The sequence below is a fragment of the Gymnogyps californianus genome, chromosome 1 (assembly GCF_018139145.2).
Source record: "Gymnogyps californianus isolate 813 chromosome 1, ASM1813914v2, whole genome shotgun sequence".
Classification (NCBI taxonomy): domain Eukaryota; kingdom Metazoa; phylum Chordata; class Aves; order Accipitriformes; family Cathartidae; genus Gymnogyps; species Gymnogyps californianus.
The window spans coordinates 22,593,984-22,612,386 of record NC_059471.1 but is presented as its reverse complement, the minus strand read 5'-3'; the positions used below and the strand labels follow the sequence as shown (position 1 = coordinate 22,612,386).

The 18,403-nt window shown below is 41.3% G+C and overlaps 1 protein-coding gene across 1 annotated transcript in view; it reads left to right on the top strand.

Moving 5' to 3' along the window:
* The window catches only part of LNX2 (ligand of numb-protein X 2), a 62,501-nt gene extending 45,357 nt beyond the window's left edge, over positions 1-17,144 (top strand). The window contains exons 5-10 of the mRNA XM_050915097.1: positions 2,900-3,271; positions 4,808-4,954; positions 7,177-7,354; positions 9,149-9,380; positions 11,163-11,321; positions 14,766-17,144. Coding sequence (XP_050771054.1) covers positions 2,900-3,271; positions 4,808-4,954; positions 7,177-7,354; positions 9,149-9,380; positions 11,163-11,321; positions 14,766-14,901 — 1,224 coding nt within the window. The 3' untranslated portion in view covers positions 14,902-17,144. The remainder of the gene's footprint in view (positions 1-2,899; positions 3,272-4,807; positions 4,955-7,176; positions 7,355-9,148; positions 9,381-11,162; positions 11,322-14,765) is intronic.
* Positions 17,145-18,403: the final 1,259 nt, after the last annotated feature.

Genomic DNA, 18,403 nt, shown 5'->3' with positions numbered 1-18,403 from the left:
TGAGTTCTACATAAACAAGACAGTCCTCCAGCTTTTTTCTATTTTTAATCATTCCACCTGAAACAAATATATTACCATCATTTCAAAATTACTTCAGTAACAATGTTTGCTTTTGATCTGATAGCCTAAGATCAGTCCAAAATTAGTATCAGCCTTTTTCATTTCACTTTTTTGAAATCAAGCCAATAGAAGTAGCTTAAATACTGTAGTTACCCTTGGAATGAAATTAGTTTGCACTTCAGAAAATAAAGTCCCTTTTGAGAAACGTGCCTTTTTCCTCTCTTGGAGTGTTAGCATAGTGGCTGGCCAAGAAAGCAACCCAAGAGGTTTCCAAAATGTTGCCTTTTTAACAAGCAGTTGCAGACACTGATTGAATGCTGCCTAATTTATTTTGATACTCAAGGGCTCTCCTTGGTTGCCAGAATAGGGAGCTTGAGCTCCAGTGAAGCTTTGGAAATTCTTGCTGTTTGGGCAGATGTCAGTTATAGTTTCCAAAGCTGTAAGTGGCAATAAATTGACTATAAATAGGATTTATAAGCTACAGTGAGTCTTCCCTGTCAATGTGCTGGCACTGGGGCTGTCAGATGCTGGGGGGGGTCCGTCAGAGTCCTCCTGTCATGCTGAGGGAGAGGTACAGGAGGTAAAAGCCAAACTTTTTGGAAGATACAATACCTTTATTGCTTTGAATTTACCTGCGCGGGTGCTGAGCTGTTGTATTAAAATGACCAGGCTCGGTCTCTGCTGGCTGTAATTAAGTGCAGAGTTAGATGCAGCTCGGCGTGCACACTTCAGCTGGATATTTCTGAAAATGTCTTCAAAGGCTTTTATGAGCAGTAAAGGACTAAAAGAAAGCCAGAAAGGACTGCAAGGTGAAACTCAGCATTTTCTTGCCCAGTCAAACAAGAAGTATTACCCTTTTAAGATCTGAGGGAACAGCATTTAGTGACAGCTACATAAAAGTGTATGTTGTCTCAAGGTATAGATAGGTGCCTAACATTTTCAAAGTGCTCTACAAATTGTCCCTTTTTTGTGCTGGACTGTAATTCATGTAAAACATGTCCTAATGAGAATCTCTTTCCCCAAGAAATGCTAAAGCTGTTTTATTCTGAAATTGTGAACTGCCTTGTAGAAAGAAGACTTACATTTTATTACATATATTCTTCTGTGCCCTTTGAATGCTTCCACATTTTATGTATTTACTTTAGCTAGCGACAGCTAAAAATAAAACTAGATTTAATTTAAGGGCTCTGATGGATGAGCCCTAGTGGGTTTTGCTGGTGGCAGCTCTAAACGTTATTTCTCCTAGCTATGCCTCCTTTCCCTCTGCCCAAGGTTACAGCCTGTCTTGGGTCAGTAGCGGACCAGGACACGGCCACAGTTCGGTGTCTGAGCTCGTGGCGCTGCCGGGAGCGGTCGCTTTGTACTCTGCATCGGGCTGGAGGTGGAGGTGACTGAGTGAGGGTACGGCTACCCCTTCGCCGTGCTGAGACCACCATGGCCAAATTGTTTGGCATTGACCTCTCAGAGCCCCTCAACTCAGATGCGTGATGTAAACGTGGCGGCTGTCGTACATAGATTTCTGGGTCCTTTCTCTTCCTATGTTTTTTTAAGTGTTAATATTGCTATTAGATAGTGGGAAGCTGCAAGTTTATGTTTTTACTTACTTAGGTTGCAATGGGGACCATTAAAAGGCTTAGGTAAAGCAGGTCAGTGTAGTCCATTTGGTGTTAGTTTCTATCTGCTGAAATTATGGGGCAGGGGTTCCTCTGTCAGGGCACAATAGTACATGCGAAGGATGAAGTTTTAGTGTTAACTTTGAACCCCTTCTTACAGAAGAAGGCAAATACAGCTTTTGTGCTGTTTTTTGTGGTGTTCCTGTTTTCTGCCAAATCTCATTGCACTGTCAATTTTTATCTTAACTTTATAGTGCAAGAAATGACTGAAGATTACTGATCTTTGTGTCAGTGAGCCACGTAACAAACACAATTCTTGTTTATAGGGAGGGAAAGTTTAATCTGTTTTTCATTTACAACTGAATTTTGAGTGATACAGGTTATAAGTCTGAAACTCTGACCTAGTTTAAGTCGGTGGAAAATCTCCTAAGTTCACGCTAAGACTTGAGAACTAGTACAACCACCTTTTCCTACTGTCTTAATGAACAAATTTCATTATTCTGGATTTCAAGGGTTTTTTTAATTTTTCATGTCATGAAAGTACTGCATATTGTTAGACATAAGCTTTCTTCAGAGATTTGGATGTATTCTTTTTATAGCTATTATTTTATAGTTTTAAGTGATGCTGGGCTTGACACTGAAAGCACGCGCAAAGTTCTTGTCCTGGAGAACAAACAACGTAAAGATCTAAGGAAGACAAGTGTAGGAAACCAGGAGAACAAAAACCCTGGACTGTGATGACAGAGGGTGTTCACTGTTAGAGAAATGTTGTCACCTTTGTGGGAAAAGGCCTCAAGTTGTGCCAGGGGAGGTTTAGATTGGATATTAGGAAAAATTTCTTCACCGAAAGGGTTGTCCAGCATTGCAACAGGCTACCCAGGGAAGTGGTTGAGTCACCATCCTGGAGGTATTCAAAAGATGTGTAGATGTGGCGCTTAAGGACATGGTTTAGTGGTGGACTTGGCAGTGTTAGGTTAACGATTGGACTCGATGATCTTAAGGGTCTTTTCCAACCTACAAATAAGTTTGTAGATTGAGCAGCCAAAGTGCGTTTGCAGGAGAGCATGGAAGGATGAGAAAGGAAGCCTGGTAGGGTCTAATATGCAGGTTGCTCCAAGGTTGGTTTTGTAGTGAGCAGTGAATTTAGTTTGGAAAGGACTTTATTTCCATAACCAGGAACTACATGAAAATATCATTCTGATTTTTTTGTTGTTGTTGTTTTGCAGGTCAATAGCTTTGATATAAGCAATGTGTCTCACAACCACGCTCGAGCTGTGCTTTCCCAGCCTTGCTCGGTGCTGCACCTCACTGTGCTGAGAGAGAGGCGGTTCGGCAGCCGCACACACAACCACGCGGACACAGCCAACTCCTTGCGGGAAGACAGCTTTCAAGTGACACTGCATAAACGCGACTCCAGCGAGCAGCTTGGCATTAAGCTCGTACGCAGAACAGATGAGCCAGGAGTTTTTATTCTCGACCTTTTGGAAGGGGGGTTGGCTGCTCAAGATGGCAGGCTCTGCAGCAACGACCGTGTACTTGCAATTAATGGACATGACTTGAAGCACGGGACACCTGAGCTTGCTGCTCAGGTTATACAGGTAAGTTGCATTCCCTACCTGAGTCCTTAGCTCAGCTTTGTTTCTTGGGCAAAGCCTGGAGTAGAGTCTGTCCTGGACAGAACAGCTTGTGTAACACCTAAAAGCCTGCAGTGATGCAATTTGCTGTGATTTATGTTCTGGAAATAATAGTGCAAAACAGGGTCTGTTTTGGCACCTAGCAGATGAACTTCACCTCCTCAGAAGTGAAAAGTGCATTAGTCTTCCCTGGCATACAGCCTGAAGGTTAGAAGACTGCTCATATGAGCAAGGAGAGTACCATGTAGCCTATTGCTTAGCAGAAAAAAAAATGAGGACTGTTGTTATATTTATGTATGCACTGTAGTTTTAATCTCTCAGTAAGCTCTATTAAAGTGGGCTTTGTTTTGTATTGATTTGCCTGTGCATGGAATTGGGGTTAAAACAGGTAAGTGATTTGTCAGACTTTGTAGAGGCAACAGGTAGCAGCTAGGAAGGAAAAAATAGGTCTTCCATGAGTCCCGTGCAGTAAAACTCATTTTCTGACTGTTCAAGAAAGGGTTATTCCCAATGTCTGGTTGTGCTCTGGACACAAACATTACCCAAAGCTTGATGCAGTGTGACATATGACCCTTCCCTGTTCCCACAGGAAAACCTTTACTCCATGCCTTTCTCCCAGTCTATAAGGAAACAGCTGCAGCACATTGCTGCTTCCTGCTGATGGGATGTTGGTGAAAATTGCTCTGTTTTTAGGAAAGTTGGAATAGACCAGTAGTAGGTTCTTGCAGTCTAGTGTGGTCATCTTTGCTTAACCCAGCACCGCATAGAGAACTCTGATACAAATGAGTAGTAAATATTTGTTTCAGGAATCATTTCAAGAGCTTCCCTTGCAGTTGAAGGAAAATAGCAATGATCTTGGGAATTGTAATTTCAGTTTCCCAGTTTCTAGATACAGTGAAGTGGTCAGAATTTTACACTGGGTAACTTTTATCTATCGAGGTGTGGTTTTGCGGCAATAGAAGGAGTTGATGTTTTATTTAATATCTGGTAACTGAATCTCCTGATACTCCCCAAACTCCAGAATTTGATGGTCTGCTTATATATAACATCTTTCTTGGAAGTCTCTTTGGGAAGTACCAGAGGTGTTCATAGCTTTTGACCAAAATCTGCAGATCCTGGAGCCATCACGTGGGCATTTCTTTCTTTTATTGCTATGTGTTGCAGAAGTTCACAGAGGCTGCAAATGGAATCGGGTGGTTTTTAATATTTGAAGCTTCATAACACAAAGTGAGAAATGGTCCTTTTGGTGAAGGATTTCCAACTCATGTAAATGTAACATCAGAGGCAAAGGAGGAGTGTTAATATCCCCTCCGTTCTGGGGGGAGTTGCAGCAAGAAGCAAGTAAGGAACTGTGCAGTCTAAGCAGTTTGTGGCACCCCCAGGAACTGGAAAACAAATTCTGCTGTTGTCTTGTTTCATAGTTGTTCATGTGTTTTACTTCCTCTCTGCTAATAATCAATATCCTATCAACTTCATTACTTTGTTTTATATATTCAACAGGCTAGTGGGGAGAGAGTGAATTTGGTCATCTCTAGACCCCTGAAGTCACAGACGGTCAGTATTATCCGAGACACCGGGACTCAGAACAGCAACCCATACCAACACCAGTCCCAGCAGCTGTTTCACAGCAGACCCAACTCACATAAGGTTGGTGTTTCTCCTTCTAAGAGGTATAAATACCATTTTACTCCTGTGATGGTCTAAGTGTGTAGCAAGGCAAGACTGGAAGAAAGGGTTATATCTTCTTTTTTACCTGCTTAAAAAAAAAAAAAAAAAAAAGATGACAACTTCCAAGTACTCAAGTCCTGCATCATGTCTGGAGTGGGAGCAAAAGATATGCAACAACTTTTCAGTATTTTTTTGGATTTGCTGACTGCAGTGAAAGAAGCAAGTTCTCTGAGCTCATACAGCTGTAGTTGTTAGACCTTGTCTAAGACAGTGGCTCATTTGTTACTGCTGCATGGAGAGCTGTCATTCAAGAACGTTATTTTTTTGTTGCCTCTGTGCTGGCTGCAACCAGCAAGGACAGGAGGTGTGGTGCACGCCATCCAGCATATAAAGAGCATCTTGGAGGGATGTGTCATCTCCTGCAGCAGTGCTGGCTGCAAGACTGCTGAGTTCTGTAGGGTCAAGCAGGGAGAGAAAGGCAAAATGAAGAGACTTTCATGAAGCTAGTGTCAAATTATCTGGAAGACCTGCAGACATAAAGCCTGTGCTTGAGATGTTCTTGTAGTTAGAAAAAATATGACTTCTCACTGTTGAGAAGCTGATTTCGTGAAATAATTGTCACGTTGACCATGTCAACCAAGCCACCCTTCCTCCTGTCCACTCTGTTGGCATCACTCTAACATCATACTTCTGTTGGGAGGATTTACACGTGTTGATAGTATTTTCTTTTAAAAGTTTCGGTAATTTCAGAAAAGATCAAATGAGGCTCTAGGAAGCTTGTTTTCCTCCTGAGGGACAAAGGTGAAGCTCCTGAATACAGTTAGTGACCATTAGTACTTGCCACGATGTTAGGCCATATCAACACAATGATTACAGCTCACCTATATCAGAGCTTGAACCCCCTTTCCATCTGCCAGCATGGGTTGTGTTCATATCGCAGTTCCAAAGCTGATCCATTGGCTGAGCTGATTTCCCTCACGTATCAATACCATCCCTGGGCTCTTTCAAAGTGGGAAGTCCCACGTAACCGCAAGTGGACATTTCCCATGTTTCATACCATTTATCTTTGCCTCTCTCTCATTAACCTACAGTTGGCTTAGAAGTCTTGTGGCTTAAAAAATGTTTATATAATTGCATGGCACCAGCCAGTTAGTCCTAAAGCCTGAAGACTTAAGAAGGAGCTGTCTTTATAAGCTATGGTATGTATACATATGGCTGCATATGTGATTAACATGTATATGCGAGGAACAGAGTCAGTCAGAAGGAGCATGTGGCATTGGAAATCGAAGAAAGCAGTGTTGCCATTTTCTAAGAGAAGGCGGGGAATGAATATGTATTTATATTTGGAAGAATCTCCCAGGTTATTTCTTCTGTTATTTTGGATTCCTTGCAAATATTCTGTTGATTGAAGATGCTACTGCAGGTGTATGGGCTGTGGTTTGAATGTATCACTAAATATCCTGAAGAGGAAGGGCTTCAGCAAATAAAATATACTTTGATTCAGGTTTAGATCTTTTTGATGGGGCAAAACTAAATATGGGCTAAACTTTATAATTCAAGTGTTAGAAAATGAAATACAGGATCTCTTCTTGCTTCAAGTTTGGGTCTTCGTTGTAATCATTAGGGAGTCTGCACAAGGCACCCATTACCAGCCTATAGCATTGATTGGCATTACTTACTTTGTGCTCTGGGAGATTCTACATACCAGCTCTGAAAGAAAACATGACATAGAAGGGCTTTAAATGGTCTCTCTTTGTCATCATGAAAACACGTGTGTTTTCATTTCTTAGGAACTTCTTTGTAGTTCTGGGCCATATTCTACTGACAAATGAGGTAATGCTGATGTTCACCAAGACATCAAAAGATTTGTTTCTGGTTTGTGTCCACTCTTTTGACCATATGGTTTTGTAGTGCAGTCCTAAAATTTAGCCTATTCCAGTGTGGGATGCTAAGAAACTGGAGTGAGATTTTCAAGATGGGCCTTTATAAACTTTCTGTCTATATTTAAGTATCTACATGAGTGGCTTGCTTTTTTTTTTTTTTCCACTGACCTGGAGGAAATCCAGCTGAAGCCAATTTGCAGTACTTAGTCCTTTTAAACCATTCTGTTAAAGTGCCAAAGTATAGCTTTGGGGTGTATTTAGTTATGTTTTGTTCTGTTTTTTTAAGTTTTAACAATGTTATTTATCCTTGTCAAACAGGATCTTTCCCAGTGTGTTACATGCCAAGAAAAGCACATTACTGTGAAAAAAGAGCCACATGAATCTCTGGGAATGACAGTGGCAGGAGGCAGAGGCAGCAAAAGTGGCGAACTGCCCATCTTTGTGACAAGTGTACAGCCTCACGGGTGTTTGGCAAGAGACGGCAGGATTAAACGAGGTGGGGCTTGGCTTTCCTGGTGGCACGGGTGGCCTCTGATTGCTGTTTGATGAGTACGTGCTCTGGAGTCAGGTGGTGTCAAAAGTTTTTTCACAGATGTAGGGAAGCGCTGATGGATGCTTTTCTTCATGTTTTAATAATGGAAATAGAGTATTTAGTATCGCACTTCCACCTTTTCTAGGAAAGGGATGTTTAGAGAATGATTACGGGGCAAGCAGATAAGACCAGGAAATGTCTGGTTAAATTCTTTAAAGCTGACGGTCATCCCCTGAGCTGAGGGTCTGGTGCGATGCTTTGTACTGTAGTGCACGCATCCTGTTTTTGTGTTTAATTTGGTGGGCTGGGCCCCATCTCTGTCCAAGGAATCTCTGTTCCTCAGTATAATATCTGAACAGCAGAGATGCTCTGATGACAGGCCATAGCTCACCCGTGCTAAGTTTACCCCAAAGCTACATCAGTGTTGACCCTGGTTCCTGAATGCTTTCTTATCCTCTGGGGCAGCTTGGGTTTGCTGGTCTTCAGGGGTGCTACAGCACCCGTCCTTGTTCCTCGGCCTTGCAGAAGGGAACCGGGAGGTGGAGGTTAGACTTGGTGTAGGTGAAGGCAGTCCTGCCTGATCGATAGCAAAGCATTTGTTGATTAAAACATATTGTGTCGTATGTGAAACAAAGACTGCCTATGGGATCTCTGTGATTCAGAGTTCACAGAATTACAGACTGTTTTAGGAAAGAAATATAGGAAAAAAACTTCACAGATTGCAAATTTAAAAAGAACAGTGTGGGAGCATCCTTACATGCTTCTGAGAGGGAGATTTACACCCACATACCAACAGGTATGCTTTCTTTTTCTGTACTAGTATGAAAAACACACTTGATAGAAGAATCGCAATTGCTCTTTCATTGTGTAACATTAAAGTAGCCACAGCAGCAACAAAAGTGATTTCAAGTTAAGCTGCACCTCAACTTTAGATTTCCATGGGAGGAAAAAGCTTTTAAAAAATGAGTTCCAAAAAATTTTGTTCCAAATGTGACCCAGGTGTTCACACTTTTGCTTTGGTTTTTCTGGCTTTCTTTGGTAGGTGAGACATTCTGTGAAAGAGGAGACTATCACTGCTTGGACAGTAAATAACATTCGTGTTTTCATCCTGAGGCTTTTTAAAAATATTTTGAAATAAAATAAAAATTGTGCCAATTTTTTTAGTGGTTTCAACTCTTTCCAGATTATCTTTGTAGAGATGCTCTTTCTTTCTTCTAATCCACTGGGTTTTGTACCAACTGTTCCAGTAGTTTTTGAATTCCATTTTGTTCTCCCGAGTAACAAGCTAGAAAAAGCAGAAGGCCTAAAACACTCTGTGGAGCCTCACTTACCTACAAGAGTTGGTTACTTTGTGGTGCCTGTATTGTTCCTTCCATCATTCTTCCTTCCCTTTTAAAGTTAGGGTGGACCTAAGATCCACCACTGGAAATGATTATGTAGTGGCATCGCAGTTGCAGCCGAGATGGTGAGGGGCTTAGGTAATTTCTATCTCAAATTTTCAGGGCGATAGACCATAGAAGCCACAGCATTTGATGTGTTATGTGGAAATAAATTATACTGATCCAGCTTAATAGTTCAATACATTAATGTTTCAAAGTGACAGTATAAGGCTTCAGAGCTATTCACATTCCCAGGCTGTTAGTTCAGACTCTCTCAGATCCAAAAAATACAGTATTAAATGAAACCCTGGCGCGGGAGGTGCTGTCAGTAGGAACGACTCTGACAGACTGATGTGTTCTCACTTGCGGCTCTGAACAGGTGATGTGCTGCTGAACATCAACGGCATCGATTTGACTAACCTAAGTCACAGCGAGGCGGTGGCCATGCTGAAAGCTAGTGCTGCCTCTTCAGTAGTCGCCCTGAAAGCCCTGGAAGTCCAGATTGTAGAAGAACAGCCCCAGACTAATGAAGAACAATTGAGTACCATCAGTGAAAATGAATACGATGCCAGCTGGTCACCATCGTGGGTCATGTGGCTGGGACTTCCAAGGTACGGAATTAATTGATAAAGTAATTAGTTACCTGTTTTAAGCTAAGTCCGAGAGAGATACAAAAGCAGAGACCTGATTAGTTGCAGCACATCTGCCCTTATTTCTGCCTGCCTGACCATCTCAGCTATATTCGGTTGGCAGCATGCTTACGAAGTGCACTGTGAACAGGAGCAATGTTTCCTTAGGAAACTGGAAGATGAATAGACTTGGTTTATCCGTTCACAAACTGTAGTAACTACCCATGTGGATTCTTCTCATTGAACACAAGTAATCTTTTCTATTGTTTAACCATATCTTAACTTTCTGTAGAATATCTAAAACCAGAGAGATTATTAATAAAAACACGAAGTATATACCCATGTGCCTCTTTGCTAATCTGCTACCTAAATTTATGAGGCCAAATACATAACTTTAGAATATTGGATCAGACTTGCCATTCTGACAGACTCTTGACACAGGTCTCTTGCACACGTATGAGCCTGTAGTTACAAATCCCCATGTTTTGTTTTGTTTTTTCTCAAGAACCCACTACCATCTCTGCCAAACACAAAAACTCTTCAAGATTTGCAGTGAGTGAGCTCCCCTTGACTAATCTGCAGTCTGCTGGATATCACCGTGTTTCATTTTTACTCTTCTGTTTTTCTGTCTCTTGTGGCTACAGCTATAAGCTCATTCTGGCATTGCTTGCTATCAAGAAGAGCTCCCACTACAGTGAATAGCATTGTTAACTTTGGTCAGGGCGTGCAGGTTAATTCCTTTCCCTCTGATAGAGTTACCGGGCCCCTGTCTGTAGTTTAAGCATAAAACCACAACAAGAACCAGGCATATTGGTAGCAGAATCGCAGTTGAAGATAACAGAACCATGCATTGCCCCTCCAAAGATTCACACTTTTTCTGAGTTTTACTATCAATTAATTTCTCTTCCATTCAAGTATTAACGTGTTATCTAACCTCAATAAACAGCTCTCAGTTTTGGTAAAGGTACTTCCTTTCCATGCTTCAGCAGTGGTTTATTGCTTATATACTACAGATGCCCATGCGTGGCTCCTAAAGTTACGCTATGCATTGTGCTGCTGTTCGTTAAAGGAGTGTTGTACATCAGTAAAGAACTTGGCATCTTTTTTACCCAAAAGTTAATTTCTGTGTTGTTTTTTTTTTTTTTAATTACAGTCATTGCCAACTTCATTGGCAAGAATTGATTTTCACTGGGGGAGATAACATATACCAGTACAGTTAGTGAAGCATGATCTGAATTATTTACATTCTGTGTAATAAAATGGTTAATCATTTATATTTTCATTACTGGTGATGCATCAGTTCAGAGGTAGCGAAGATGATGCATGGATTTTTAGATCTTTACTTAAAGTAGAAAAAACCTAAACTGACTGGGGGTGGAAGAAAAACGCGCTGCATTTTTTACTTGCACACTAAACACTTCAGGTATCCATTTTCCACCCACATTCTTGCCGCCTGTGAAATCCCTAAAATGCCATTCTATTACTGTCAGTTTACAGAGTTAACTGTGTTTAAGTAATTGTTCTAGCACTGCATTATTTCTTTTAAAACACTTTTCTGTCTCAAGATTGTGGGTTTTTTTGGTAATCGGTTTGAATATTGCAAAATTACTCTGGGAACAGAAGTCTAATCACCATCCCTCCCCTTCTCTTCCACGCTTAGCACAGTGGTAATGATGAGACAGCAGGTGTTGTGCCTACTATATAAATATCTATATGTCGTATACATGGCTTTTTCTCTTGCTATCCTGTGCTTCCATTCCACAGCTGCCTACATAGCTGCCATGACGTAGTACTGCGGCGGAGCAATTTAGGGAGCTGGGGTTTCAGCATCGTCGGTGGCTACGAGGAGAACCACACGAACCAGCCTTTCTTCATTAAAACAATTGTTCTTGGAACTCCCGCGTACTTTGATGGAAGATTAAAGTAAGCTAAGATAATAGTAATAATAATAATAACCAACACTTTAAAATAGTTACATGCTGGTGCAGCTAATTTCTTAAGGAAATAGGTTGTAGCATCTTGTGCTGGGGGGATCATGCAGCCCAGTAGTGCTTTGCCTCCCTGATGAGTGTGATGCAGGGAAGTACGGGGTGTTTCTGCTGGGGAAAGGGTGTCTGTCAGAGGTGGTGCTTGTGCTGGCACCTCTGCCGTCTCCTGTCCTCCTCCCCAGCTGCAGTGCTGATGTCACCTGCTGTCTCTGTCTCCCTGTTGAACGCTTCTTTAGGCCAAGAGACATTGCAAAATATAGATGTGCAGAACGGGCTAGTTCGTAACATTTTTGTCTTCCTAGAGAAGAGCTAAAAAATTAGAACTTACTTCTGTAAACTGGGGAAAACTGCTTTATCCTTTCTTATAGCCTTCTGAAGCCACTGCTGGAAACTCTGGTACTGAAGATGGATGCTGCTGCTTTAATGGAAAGGCAAGAAAGTAGATGAAAAAGTCAGTACCTCCAAAAAGATCGTTAAGGAACCAAGTCCCCATGTTAGTGTCCTGAGAGTCATTAGTTGGCAGGAAAAACTGATAAATGAGGCGAGTTCAGCAGAGGCCCCCGAGATGGGGGGAGCTGGAGCACTTGCCCTACAAGGAGAGGCTGGGGGAGCTGAGCTTGCTCAGCCTGGAGCAGAGATGTCTTCAGGGGCACCTAATAGCCCCTTTCTAGTACCTACAAAGAGATTATTGAGGAGATGGAGCCCAGGCTCTTCACAGTGGTGCAGGGTAAGAGGAAGAGAGGTAATGGGCACAGTTGAACAAAAGAGGTTGAGACTGGTTATAAGAAGAAACTGTTTCCCCATGAGGATGGTCAGGCAGTGGCACAGGTTGCCCAGCCTCTGTCCTTGGAGGTTTCCAGGACCCAACTGCATAAAGCCCTGAGCAACCTGGTCAGATCTCACAGCTGACCTTGCTTGGAGCAGGAGGTGGGACTAGAGATCTCCTGAGGACCCCTCTGACCTTAAACATTATATGATTCTACTTCCACATTATGTTTGGATGCAACCCTGAGCTCTAATATGCATATATGCATCTTAGCCTTGTGTAGGATTAGTTCAGAACTTCCAGTTCCTATTAAAGGTTCTCTTGTTCATAAACCGATCTTTTGTGAAGGTGGCAGTAAAGAATATGCAACTTGAAGTTTTATGGCATGATTTTTACTTGTAGATTTACTTACAAAGTAACTTAAGAAAATATGTAGTTATGCCTAGAGCCTTGCCAGTAACTGATTTTTCAGTTCAATGACTAAATAAATAAATGAAAAAATAGCTTGGCTGAACACAAAATTAGATTTTTTTTTTTTTGGCCAGCTATGAAACAGTTTGGATTAAATGAAAGATTTCAGTTCAACCCAAAGTAAATACTTTCAGATTGAGGAATTAATAACTAGAAGTCTTCACACAAATGGAAATTCAAGCATCATTCCTAAGAAGAGGGGAAGAGTGATTGCGGTCACACTTACCCCCTTGTAAGGAATGGAAAAGATGCTTGTGTGTGATATTGTGATATAGTACTCTCTGTTCAAATGTACTGTCTCACCGAGAATATGGACTTAAAAATGGGCCATCAACAAGGAAGAGCTCCTTAGAACCCACACCATGAGTTATTCTGGGGCAGGGCTTTTTTGAAGCTGTTCTGTTTTGTTTCAATTATCTAAATGTTTTGTTCGGCTAGAGAGGAAGGAAGAAAATAACTTCACAGTTCAATAGTTAAGACAGTTTTCTGCCTAAATTATCTGTCTGGTGTGATTTTATAGAAGGTGAAATGACTTCAGCAGAAAGGTTGGGTGAGTGAGACCCCACTCAGTGAACTATAGCATTGTGGTTTGGGTGATGGGTGTCATGGTTTAACCCCAGTCAGCAACTAAGCACCACGCAGCCGCTTCCCCCTTCCCCCTCCCAGTGGGGTGAGGAGGAGGAAAGAGGGGGAAAAAAAGTAAAACTTGTGGGTTGAGATAAGAACAGTTTAATAACTAAAGTAAAATATAATACTAACAATAGTAATAATGAAATATAATAATAATAATAGTAATGAAAAGGAATATAACAAAAAAGGGGGGGGGGGGGAGGAAAAAAACCCAGTGATGCACAATGCAATTGCTCACCACCCGCTGACCGATGCCCAGTTAGTTCCCGAGCCGCGATCCGCCCCTCCCGGCCAACTCCCCCCTGTTTATATACTGGGCATGACATTCCATGGTATGGAATACCCCTTTGGCTAGTTCAGGTCAGCTGCCCCGGCTCTGCTCCCTCCCAGCTTCTTGCACACCTGCTTGCTGGCAGAGCATGGGAAGCTGAAAAGTCCTTGGCTTAAGATAAGCGCTACTTAGCAACAACTAAAACATCGAAGTGTTATCAACATCATTCTCACACTAAACCCAAAACACAGCACTGTACCAGCTACTAAAAAGAAAGTTAACTCTATCCCAGCCGAAACCAGGACAATGGGGTACCTTGGTTCAGGCAGAGAAGTGCTCTTGAATGCACACTTAAATGGTGTTGGTCACACTGCCTCTTCTTCCTCGGCTCTGCCCTAGTGGAGGGCACCGGGAGAGCTCAGGAGAGCATCTTTTTGCCATCCATTTTGGTGCCTCCAATAGTTGGGAGGATCGGTTCCAGGAAAAGTCCTGTTTGATCTCCAGTCATGTTCAGCTGCTCTGGGGAATGCCAAACACACAAGTCACAGAGAAGAGATGCCTGGACATGGAGCATGCTCAACATAGGAGAGAACTTAGGTGCTTTTTTGAAGTTTCTCTTGAGCTTGTAAAAACTGAAACTTAACCCTTTGAGGTCAATTTTCTCAAGGCTGTCAAACAGCACCCTCCCAAGTTTCTGTTCCCTGCTTCAAAACACAGAGATGCTACAGCTGCTCAGTTGAACCATCTGCTGAGGGAGATTTCAAGCCAAATGGTTACATTTGACAAAATCATAAACCATTGAAAACAAGGTTCTGGGTTGGAATGTGGTTGGTAACCATAAGTATCTTTACTTACACCTCCTACGGTAAAGGCATGTTTGGTGTAAATGTGTTATAATCCACACAAACAAACAGAAATGCTTCTGTCATGCTCATGCTATCTCATTATCTTTTCTTGACTCCATTAGATCTTTCCAACTCTCTCTTTTCACATTTCCCTACAGGTCAGCTCTTAATGCAGAACTATCTTTGTATTAGAATTGAAATCTAGTGATTTGGGAATTACCCAGATGAGTTTCAGTTGTAAAACAGACTTAAAATTGAATCCCTTTGGGTTTTTTAGTTACACTTCCGACCTGTTGCAAACCTGTCACCCCAGCAATGAAGTGCTGTTTGTTGGTGTGTACTAGTTACTGCAGAGCAGTCGTCGTCATTTGTTTTTTTTCTTCTTGTGTTTTTTAGGTGTGGTGATATGATTGTTGCTGTAAACGGACTATCCACAGTTGGAATGAGCCATTCTGCACTCGTTCCCATGCTGAAGGAGCAGAGGAACAAAGTAACTTTAACCGTGATTTGCTGGCCTGGAAGCCTCATATAGATTTGTGAATCACTTCAGTTCAAGCAGTGTCTTTTTCTAGATAGCTGGCACAAAAATCTCCTCTATCTTTTTTTCCCTATTGATACAGCTGGTTATAAGCAGGGCCAAAACTGCTGTATTTTCTTTTTTCACGGGCCTCTCAGACTTACTCTATATATCTTTCCATCCTGAAATAGCCATTTCTGTTTGCTATATCCATTGCTGACGCAAATGCAAATATACACGAGCTCACAGAGAAACTCCACTCTGATACGGCTGCCATTGAGCTTTCCCTGTCAGGCTTGTAGAGTCAGCAGAAGAACTTAGTGGTTCTTTGGGTTTCTCTGCACAGTCCTCAAGTTATATGTGATATAGAAACGTAATAGCCATGTGCCCGTTCTTCCCTGCGAAGAGAACGTGTGTCAATACCGCAATGACACATCTATCTGCTGCTATGAATCAAAATCCGTTTCCAAAGGTACGTCTCTTCGTTTCGTAAGCCTTTCCATTTTTGATTCAATATTTCAGACTGATTCAAGTAATCCATCTTACTCATCAGAAATTACTTGGTCCCCCAAATTTTTCTTGCAGGGCATCAGTGTTCATAGAAAAGTAGGACAAAAGCCTGATATTACTGGAATTTTTATGAAGTGCAATAATTGGACTCTTTGTTAGGAAACTTTAATATATTACAGAGTTTGTATCCTATAATGACAAGAAATATGGAAGTAATTACTGTTGCAATGCTGGCAAGAATACACGTGCCCAAGGTCGCCTTTGAGTGAATGGCTTGCAGTATTAGACTTTACTTTACAAATGAATGTTTTGCTATGTCAGAGAATTTTGATGAACATTTTTACAAAGATCATTTTTACCGTTTCTATTGTAGTTGTCAGCTCTCTTTATTCATGTGTGGAAACAATACTTTGACTTGTACTTTCTAAATGAGAGAATTATTCCCAGGAAAAAAGCAAGCTATTAAGAAACCATACGTTATGGTTTACAAGTGGGCAGGCTAGAAGGAAGGCTCTTTGAATTCAAGTCCAACTGCAAAGTAAGCTGCAAAGTTCACTCTTATTCTGTCACCTCCTGAAAAATGTGCAAATGCCTTGATATCAAATGCTGAAATGATCTCACATTTCAGGATATTGTTATATTTTCCTTTAGAGAGCACCTGCTATTAAGTTGTCAGTAAGAGTAATACTATTTATCTTGGATTGTATTTAGTATTTTTACAAACCAACCTGTAACTTCTAGACTTTGCCTTTCCATGATATTTGCAGGCTAAGCACCCATTTGTTTAAGAAAAGAGGGGTGGAGCGCAGAAAGAAATGTGTTGATCTGGAGTTAACCCTGTGTGTTGTCAGTGTTCTGCATATTTGAAAAAGAGCTTCATTTATAAACCAGGTTCCTGACCTGAACTGATTTTATGAATGACCTCTGTATTGTATTATTAATTACCAGAGAATGTATTTGAGAATCACAGCATATTTCAATGGTGAAGCATGAACTTTATTTTCAAACTTAGCCGGTATATCAGGGCATATTATCGCATGTCATTAATTCCAGTAGCTTTGTTTTCAAAAGAAATAAAGTTACTCTTTTGCAAAAAAAATGTAAAAATCTCATATGAATGAAGTGGGTTTATTCCTTTCTGTAATGTATGCTATCGGTTTAATTTCATAATATTAAAATACAAAAGAATGTCCTCTACAGTATATTACTGTACTGAGAATCTTTGTTTCTAAAGCAAACACCAAACTTATTTGATACTCTAACTGATTTGAGAACAAGTTTCCTCCCATCCCCAGATGCGGTTTAACTATATGCTTTGCTCTTAATGCAGATTTTTTTGTAAAGTACATCTTAGTGTAGACTTTAGGGAAGATTTTGACATATGTACTAGATTTAATGTTTTTTATTTTAAAAATTACACTTTTCATTCAAAACCCTGCAAAAATCAGATTTTTAGATTTTTTTTTCTTGTATATGTAACAAAAGCATGGGTTAGCTTAAACTGTGCGGTTTTGTTTCTGTGTGCTGTAGCCTTTGATCAGAATGTCTAGCGATAAAACCTTTCTGAATTAATTCCCTTCCTGGATCATTTTTCTCCTTTCTCTTGTAGCTGCATAGTTGGCTTTGGTTTTCTGTGCCTTCTGTTTTAAATTATTTCAAGATTTTTTTTCCCCCCCTCCCCCAGATACTGCTATCTAATTGTATGGTATTAATGAAGGATGAATGAAAATAAAAGTTCATTCTACTCATTGTAATAAGTATTGTCTCACTCTTTGCAAAAGATATGGGTAGCTCAATGCAGACTCAGTTTAAAGATTTTTTTTTTTTTCTGCTGTGATTTATCATAAATTACAGTTAGCAAATGTACCAAAAGAGTCTGAGGGAGCGCTCATCCTGCCAGGGTAACGTACCAGCTGTTTAATCAGTAATTCCAGCACTGAGAAGTGTTTCTAAAGCAGAGGTAAGATCTGTGCCTTATGGTACTTTGCCGCAAGCAGCGTTTCCTTTCCCCCTCATCGCCAGCTGGTACCGATCAGCTGGAGGATGTTTTCACAGCATAGATTTGATGCAAGAAGACAGTCTTGCTGGAAACGTCAGTTTTACAGCTGAAACTTGAGCCTCCTGGTAATCAGTTTCCATCTTCATCTTCTGCAGGCAAGTATGCTCTATCTTGAGACGTCTGCGAAGCTGGAATGAGTCTAAAAGCAATTTCTTAATAATTTGCAGTAGTGTTTCCCAGAACCTGGATTCTTATTCCTTGCAGTAGTTAGTGGGTTATGACTGTCATGGTTTAACCCCAGCTGGCAACTCAGCACCACAGAGCTGCTCGCTCACTCCCCTCCGATGGGATGGGGGAGAGAATCAGAAGGGTAAAAGTGAGAAAACTCGTGGCTTGAGATAAGGACAGTTTAATAGGTAAAGCAAAAGCCACGCACGCAAGCAAAGCAAAACAAGGAATTCATTCACCACTTCCCATTGGCTTGCAGATGTTCAGCCATCTCCAGGAAAGCAGGGCTCCATCACGTGTAACAGTTACTTGGGAAGACAAACGCCATCACTCCAAATGTCCCCCCCCTTCCTTCTTCTTCCCCCAGCTTTCTATGCTGAGCATGACGTCCTATGGTATGGAATATCCCTTTGGTCAGTTGGGGTCAGCTGTCCCGGCTGTGTCCCCTCCCAACTTCTTGTGCACCCCCAGCCTCCTCGCTGGTGGGGTGGGGTGAGAAGCAGAAAAGGCCTTGACTCTGTGTAAGCACTGCTCAGCAGTAACCAAAACATCCCTGAATTATCAACACTGTTTTCAGCACAAATCCAAAACATAGCCCCATACTAAATACTATGAAGAAAATTAACTCTACCCCAGCCAAAACCAGCACAGAAGAGATGAGTTCGTTTAAAACAAAACTATGCTTATGTACAGAAATGCAGAAGAAACCAGCTGTGTCTGCCAGTAGGTTATTAGCTCTCGTACTTCTTGTAAGATGAGAGCCAGACTGTCAGAGTTTTG